The 8,051-nt window shown below is 47.2% G+C and overlaps 1 protein-coding gene across 1 annotated transcript; it reads right to left on the reverse strand.

Annotated features, from left to right (window-relative positions):
• Positions 1 to 686: 686 nt before the first annotated feature.
• Positions 687 to 1,427, reverse strand: LOC120837912. Its single transcript, XM_040207568.2, has one exon. It carries the CDS (start codon positions 1,425 to 1,427, stop codon positions 687 to 689), a length of 741 nt encoding a protein of 246 aa, XP_040063502.2.
• Between the last annotated feature and the right edge of the window lie 6,624 nt (positions 1,428 to 8,051).

Here is an 8,051-nt window from a genome sequence, read left to right on the forward strand (position 1 = left end):
TTTGAACTGACATTCTTTGTGTTAACGCTCATCCGAGAGAGCTATAAAACATTAACAGTACTAAAAGAAACGAGCTATAGAAGTAAACAGACAAAGTGCAAAGCTTGTTAAATAGCGCGAATCTTGGCAAGTGAAAGTTAGCTCTCCCCATTTCTAACACGAGTCGCTGTTCTCGTAATGCTCGGCATTACGAGAATGTAAACCATAAAACTCGGCATGATAGTAGGAGACTGAGGTTGTAGGCAAGCCCTATAAGCTCAGCCTCCCTATTTCACCGCACAATTTGTGAATTGGGGTGATATCCATACAGATATCAATACGGACTCTCCGTTTCCGTTCTAACTGCGCTTACCACAGGCGGTGACCCAGTTGGTCGAGGTGCATGGAGGAACTCCAAGCTCTGAGTTGCACCTTCTAAGCCTTTGGGCCAGCCGTTTCGAGGAAGTGGAACAGTGCTGAGGGATTGGAAACTCTATGCTGCTCACTTACGGCCCAGTGGAATATGTAAGGCAGACCTTAAAGACCTCAAAAAGCCTTGACCAGTGCAATGAGGTAATGAAGCACAACATCACGTCACCAACATGAGACACGGGAGACGTGTACGACACGCATCCGATTTTACAGCATATGAGTGGTCCTTAAAAGGACCGTTTTGTTTTTAGGGTTGATCCCCCTTGATGTTGACATCACGGGTCGTCGAGGGGCCCCACACTGGACATGTCACTCTCAGAAGAAGTGTCACCTTCATTAAGAGCGATGACGATTGGCTCGATGTGAGCACTTGTCGTTCCTCCTTGTTTGAAGCTTTCTTCCACTTCGACGACATGCCTCACAGCGTTGCACCAGTTACTAGCCGTGACCTGCTCAGCTTCTTCTTTGAGGAGTCTCTCAACGTCGCCAATCTTGAACATTGTGTTTCGGGCTGCGACACGATTCTTGATCTGTGCCCAGATGAGTTCAATTGGGTTGAACTCACAGTGGTAGGGTGGAAGCCTGACCACTGTGCAACCAGCCCTTTCTGCAGCAGTGTCCACACGGTACTTCACGTACTGCGGCTTGACCGACGACACGATCTCAAGGAGCTGCCTCTTCAGCATCTTGGCGTCCCAAGCAATACCTTTCGACGTGAGCCAGCCCTGGATGAGCTCCTTCCGGGAACTGGTCGTCGGCACCGCCTCTAACCGCCGGGAATGGTACGGGGCATTGTCCATTACGATGACACTCCCCGTCGGCAGTTTTTGGAGGACATCGTCGAACCACTTTTCGAACCGAGGGCCGTCTATTTCCTTGTGGTAGTCGCCGGTTTTTTTGCCGCGGAAGACGTCCAGGCACCCAGGGACAAATCCATCTTCGCAGCCGATATGCGTAACGATGAGGCGCTGGCCCTTCCCCGACGGCTGCTTCAGGCCCGTTGTGAGACCTCGCATGAAGGCGTCGTGGGACGAGGTCACAGTGCTGTCCACCCACACCGTCGAGGCAGTGCGCCCGGCCGTCACCCACGTCTCGTCGAGGTAAAAAATCTGGCGGCCCTCTTGCCTGTGACGCGTGATGTCCCGCAAGTACGTCTGCTGCCAAGCGACGATGTCGTCTCGCTCGACCATGAGCGAGTTTCGAGCCCTCCTTTCTCGCCTGAAGCCGATGTCAAGAAGGAGACGACGCACGGTCCACGCCTGCAGCGAGGGGAGTTCTGGGCTTGTGCGGAACTCGGCTGCTATCTTTTCAACCGTGGGCATCTCGTTCCGGTGAAAAAACCGATGCACACACGATCTTAAGGCACACAGCACGAGGTCACCGTACTTGGCAGTACGCCGCTTCTTGCCTGCATTTGTTGGGCGCTTCCGAGAGGGTGACGCGAGTTGCCCATCATTCGCACTTGCCTCCTTCTTGATTGCAAGCACACTGGACACGCTGACACCTGCCAGTTTGCTGACTGCCTTGCAGGCCTCAATCACGTCGAGGTCGGGCTCCGTATGCCGCATCCGAACGTACATGTTCAGAAGGAGCTCTCGTTGGCCGCTGTTCAAGATGTGGCCGCTCTTGTGCTTCTTGAACCAGCGTTTTGGCGTAGACGGTAGGTCTCTCGACCAAGAAGAATCCGAAGGATCACTTTCCGCAGCTTCCTCGTTGGGATCTATGACGGAAAACATGTGGAACACACAACCGGAGAACGACTTTCCAAATCGCGAATTCGTCGAAACCGGAAACGCAAAAGATTTTCTATTCAACAAATCAACTAAACATACACTATTCATCTATAAAGTATATAAAACTAAGAAAAATAAGGTAATTTGCATTAGTTACGAAATAATAATGTCCTTTCTTTTTTTTAGTTTTTCAAAAAAGTCTGGTTCTCGACTACCGAAACCGAAACCACTGGAAGACAGAAGTTCAGACAGCTATTTAGATGGGAAGTCAGTTAGAAGGCGGAACATTAGACATGACCCCTGTCCATTAATACTAAACCCGTGCGTGGACAATAACGTATCTCAACTTCTTTAAGTATCGTGAATAAACTAAATTATTTATGTATTGGCCTAGAAGACGTTTCTTTGAGAGGGATAAAACGGCGTTGCTAGGGAGCTATTTTCTTTGACGGCGTAGGCATTTCAAGCGGCGCTTTACGCTTGTGGGCGGAGCTCCAGCTTTTTTCTTAACCTGTAACCGACTATAGTGGCTCTAGCTAAACCAAGTGCGGCGGGGGACCGTTGGCCGAGTGTGGTGTGGCACCGCAGATCAGAGCACGCGGACAAATGCTCGAGCGCGAGCTCCGTTCAAAGCACGGAGCTCACGCTTCGGAACCCAACGTTGGCGGAACGTGTAGGGACTAAATCCCCTCGATGTGTTTGCGTTGGTCTTTGAAATAACCTCAAAGGTGCCAGTGCACGAGGCCCGTGTCTCAAGTGGCCCTTGGAGGCAAATGGCGGCGCAGCACTAAGATGACTGGCCCTTGAAAGCGAATGGCGGCGGTGCACCCGCTCGTGGCACGTGTCTTGCGCGTTTCCCCAACAATGGTTGGCGGTACTTGTACAAAACGCCTTTATCAAGGGGCTTTGGCAGGGACCCTGGGTTTAGTCGCCCATCTGCATCCTACCGTCGTGCGATCGTGTACCACATATACTGCGTAATGCACGTTAAAGACCCCGAGCTAACAGTTGTACTGCACGTTTTATAACCTTCAACGGGTAACAATGTCGCCCTACGAAACTGCTGCTCTCTAAAAAACTGACGACTAGTTTTGAATATGCCGTTACATTGCATTTTTAATGTGTGTTCGCTTGTTCACGTTCTTTTTTTTTTTTTTTGTCTACATCTTTGATTATTCGGCCCTTAGTTATGATGAAGCAGACTCTATTGGTGTCAGACTACTGGAAAAATATTATATATCTAAGAAAATGGCACGTGAACGCAACAGACAAAAAAAAACAAAAAAAACACATAGACGCACTTTATAAAAATAATTAAAATAATAGAATTCATTATAATTGTGTTTCTAAAAGTTTGAGCGTACCAAGAGCTATAAAAACGAACTCGATGCTTTGGATGGTGCGTTTATTCACTGGAAGTATAGTTCAGGGCAGTATGCTCGCACTTGTATGTTCCGCTTCGCTCGCAGGGTAAAACCAAATAATTTACTTGTAATGTATTTAGTGAAACAATGCTTATCTTCTGTATATGTGCAATGCCCTCAGTTTTCGCGTGACTACACGCTTGTTTATCATCATTTATTTTCGTTTCCCACTGCAATTCAGTTCGTGTTCTTTTGTGTGCTACATGCATTAGAGACCAGGGTAGCCCAGGAGCATTCTATTTCGCGGATTGTAAAAAAGCCTATGCAACTTGCCACGTGTGCCACAATCAATACAAAATATTATAAGCTTCACATATGGCCGCTTGCTGAATTTAGCTGAATTTGTTGTTTTTCAAGAACAATTGTGATTGTATGAAATCACGTGGAAAAAAACTCGTTCTAAGCACGCGACCGTCGGCATGCAGTGAATACTCATAATCGGCGCCGAGATGATTGGTAGCTTTCAGCAGGTGGAGTTTTTCTATCAACCCCAGCTTAGAATGTTTCCTTTTTTTTCTTGTAAGCAATGAGGAGAGGACTTACATCAAATCTGAGGGTAATAAAGTACTATGAGTTTTCAAACGTAATGGCCTGAGCAGTATATGTGTACAAGCTTTAGCCTTTGATGCATCCTTAACTTTCGATACACTCAACGCTAGTGCAAAATGTAGGGCTGTTTTATTCTTAAGTATCATGTGAGTGCTTACACTATATCTTATACAATGTCAAACTGTACCTGTTTGCATCTTTTTTCATTTCTGCACACCACTACTTGCGCGCATAAATCAGCAAATCACCAAATTAAAACTGATACAGCATGCCACAAAAAAAATCGGTTTTTTTTTTACTTCAAAAATAAACTACGCATCGTTTGAGGCTCATTTTCCGCCAAAGGGTAGCGCTAGGTTGCAACCAGATGCCAAAGTTTCATCCCGAACGGACACCTTATTTAAAAGTTATAAGTGATTTTCTGAAAATTTCAATGGGAAAATGAAGCCCATTTTTGCCCGTTTTCGGTTTCTGGTGCCATAGAGCCGCATGTATTCGAAAGCTCCGTCGGCCGCCATTTTCCCAATGAACGTTTCAGAAAATAACTTAAATTTTGAATAAAGTATCGGATCGGGCTGAACTTTGACATCTGGTTGTGACCTCTAGCGCTGCCTTCGGGCGGAAAATGAGCGTTCGGCGATGCCTAGTTTATTCTTGCGGTAAAAAAACATACCCGGTAATTTTTTTTTGTAACATCCCGGACTATGCTTAAACTGTGGAAAAGCTATCCACAGACCAAGAATCTTTGCCTGGCCAGTCATTGCATTTATCACTGAATTCGTTAAATATTACAATAACGAATTAATGATAATTAATTATTATCATCTATTGCAGTGAGTTAATTTTTAACCTCGGCATTTTTTTTTTATTATGACTCCCGCACCAGCTTTACTTTGGGTTTACTAAACTCAACATCTAAACCTCAGTGTCATTTTTTTTGTGTTTTCCAGTCTCGTGGTTTTGGTCAAAATGAACACCCAGCTACCTAAATGAGTCACCTAACCACCCAAAAATAGTTTTTTTAGGTGGTTAATTCCTTAGGCTAGAATTTTGGACACCCAAGTCTATTCCGTCAGCTCGTTTTCCTTGAAATCCACAAAGAGCCAAACACATGCACGACAAAAGCACCGGCCCGTCATATTGCCGCCCACCGAGCCGAGAAAGCAACGCTCAGTCACGGATTTCTTGAAGATTTGCGTTCGTTCTTTCACCAGGCGTAACTTTCGCCCTGTTTTCTTGTTCTCGAAAGTGCCAGTTCATCCTCGCCCCGAGCGCGCGACGCTCGAACCTTCTTTCCCGAACTTTTGAGATGGTGACGCACTGTAAACAAGCAGCTGCCGGCGACCTCGTCGAGTCACTCTCGCTCTCGCTCTCTGTCACGCTGCCGAATTGCTGCCTGCTTTTCTGCTGCCTCGACGCTCTTTCCTTACTTTTTTTTTTTTTTTTGGCACAAGTTCGCCGATTAAGCCTTTATTTTTCAGTTCACTATTCATCCTAGCTCTTGTCACCTTTATTCGTGTCAACATAAATCTGATCATATTGAAATATGTGTAATTGACCTCTGAAATCTCCGGTAACGGCGCACAGACAATTTTATATATTTCAACGCATCGGTGGTTCGGTTGTGCATGTGTCTCGCCATTTGGCTCAGGACGATTTCCGCGTTTTGTTCTGCCCACATTTGCTAAAGACGTGAGCTCGGAGCGTAGGCAACTGGCCCCCTTGCACGAGAACTGGCGCAGCTGTGCGCGTTCCAAAGAAAGCTCGTGCAGAGAAAAACAAGCAAAGGACCAGGGATGTCAAATTCAGGATATAGAAAAATACCACACTGTATCGAAGCGCCACCACACACAATTTCTCGGATTGATGAACAGGCTTGGAAGGCAATCCCACCGCCATCTGTTGGTTCAGAATCACACTAACCAAGGGTGGGGTTGCACCTTAATGCTTTCTGTTTTGTTTTAATATCATTGCCACCTAAGAGCCACCGAGGTGGTTTTTGAAACAAAATATAGTCAAACCATTCCGACAAGCATAGTTTGATTGCGAAAATGGTGTTTCCATGTGATAAAAACATTAAAATATTTTTGCATACGTGGCGGAATTTGAAATGGCAGAATGCATTTTATGGCGCCCGTTTCATTTGGATCGCGTCGGGATTGCGTACCGACGCACAGTAGCACGCGCGCAAAAGTAGCTGTGGTGCACCCCCAGCCTCGCGCTTGTTTCTGACATCTCTGGCTCGCTCACTGCGGGCATCCAGGCATCTGACACCGTGACATCTGGCGATTTTTGTCTTTCACGTGGCGTTCCAAGCGCCACACGACGGAAGATGCACATCAAGCTGTTCTTGAACACGTGTCGCCATCTGTACTTTATATTAAGAAACTACAATTTGCCGTAACTGAATGAGAAAAGTTTGAGTTCTTATAACATTTTAACGTGTAATATGTCAATATGGAAGTTCTGGAAAATGTAATATTGTAGGATGCTTCATAATTTAATGTCTCGTTATTTTTATTAGTTAACGTGATTCCGTTTCTATAATGATGCCATTTTAAACTTTATTTTTTATTTTAAAATATACAATATCTGTACAGCTCGTTGCTTACTTTTTTAATTTATTACATGCAACCAAACTCTCATGTAAATTATCGTGGACAATGGGACGTTATAACTCGAGAAATAATTTTTTCAACATTAGAGACTGCGGCTATTAAAAGATAAATTATTAACTAACAACTAAAAGTAATCGTAATTTTGAGACATTAAAGGATTGTCGAAAAACAGCTCTTTAATTTGACATTAACTTCATAACTGTAAGTTACATAGAACGAAAGTTATAAGCCGTCAAAAAAGCACCAAAACGTCCTGCACGGTGGGGTTGCACCTTAAGCCCCTCAATGTGTTTGCGTTTGACTTGCAAGCAGCGTCAAATGCACGTGTGCACGACGCCTATGTCTCGAGTGACCCTTGCAAGGAGCTGGACGCGCAGCACTGAAATGAACGGCCCTTCGAAGCGGATGGCGGCGGAGCAGCCGCTCCTGACCTTTGTCTTGCGCGTTTCCACAACAATTTTTCGACGGTACCTGAAAGCGTGAATTGTATCGAGGGACTTTATTCTGCAAGTGCCAGCAACTCCTTTAAAGGGCAACTCCGGTCCATACTTTCGATTTTGGGATTGGGACTGTTTTTAGATCAGACAGCGTCCCTGAATTGCAACGTGTAATTTTTAGAGCGCAGCTCTTAGGGGCCTGTTCCCGGCTTGAGCGGCGTCGGCGTCGCCGTCGGCGTCGGCGTAACCAAGTTCATCCCAAGGTCACGTGACCCCAAGGTCACGTGACCCCTCCAGGTCACGTGACCCCTCCCAAGGTCATTTCAAGGTCACGTGACCCCAAGATGACCCCACGTGACCCCCTGAAGGTCACGTGACCCCGATGTCACGTAACCCCCAGGTCACGTGACCTTGGGGGTCACGTGACCTTGTTCTCAGAGGGGTCACGTGACCCCCGAGGTCACGTGACCCCCGAGGTCACGTGGTCTCCCCCCAAGGTCACGTGACCCCTCCAGGTCACGTGACCCCTCCCAAGGTCACGTGACCCCCGAGGTCACGTGACCCCACCCAAGGTCACGTGACCCCTCTGAGGTCACGTGACTCCCGAGGTCACGCGGTCTCCTCCCCAAGGTCACGTGACCCCCAAGGTCACGTGACCCCCTGAGGTCGCGTGGGTGTCACGTGGGGGTCACCTTGGGGGTCACGTGACCTTGAGGTGACCCCCACGTGACACCCAAGGTCACGTGACCCCCAGGTCACTCCTCCCCGAGGTCACGTGACCCCCTCCCCGAAGTCACGTGACACCCCCCCCCCCCCGAGGTCACTTGACCCCCCCGGAGCATAAAGAATAAGGGGAGGAGGAGGAGAAGGAGGAGGGGT

The sequence above is a fragment of the Ixodes scapularis genome, unplaced genomic scaffold (assembly GCF_016920785.2).
Source record: "Ixodes scapularis isolate PalLabHiFi unplaced genomic scaffold, ASM1692078v2 PGA_scaffold6__148_contigs__length_123643588, whole genome shotgun sequence".
NCBI lineage: Eukaryota > Metazoa > Arthropoda > Arachnida > Ixodida > Ixodidae > Ixodes > Ixodes scapularis.

Bases quoted from the DNA above. Each gene is read 5' to 3' on its own strand.
- LOC120837912 (XM_040207568.2), bottom strand. From the start codon at position 1,427: ATGCGAGGTCTCACAACGGGCCTGAAGCAGCCGTCGGGGAAGGGCCAG.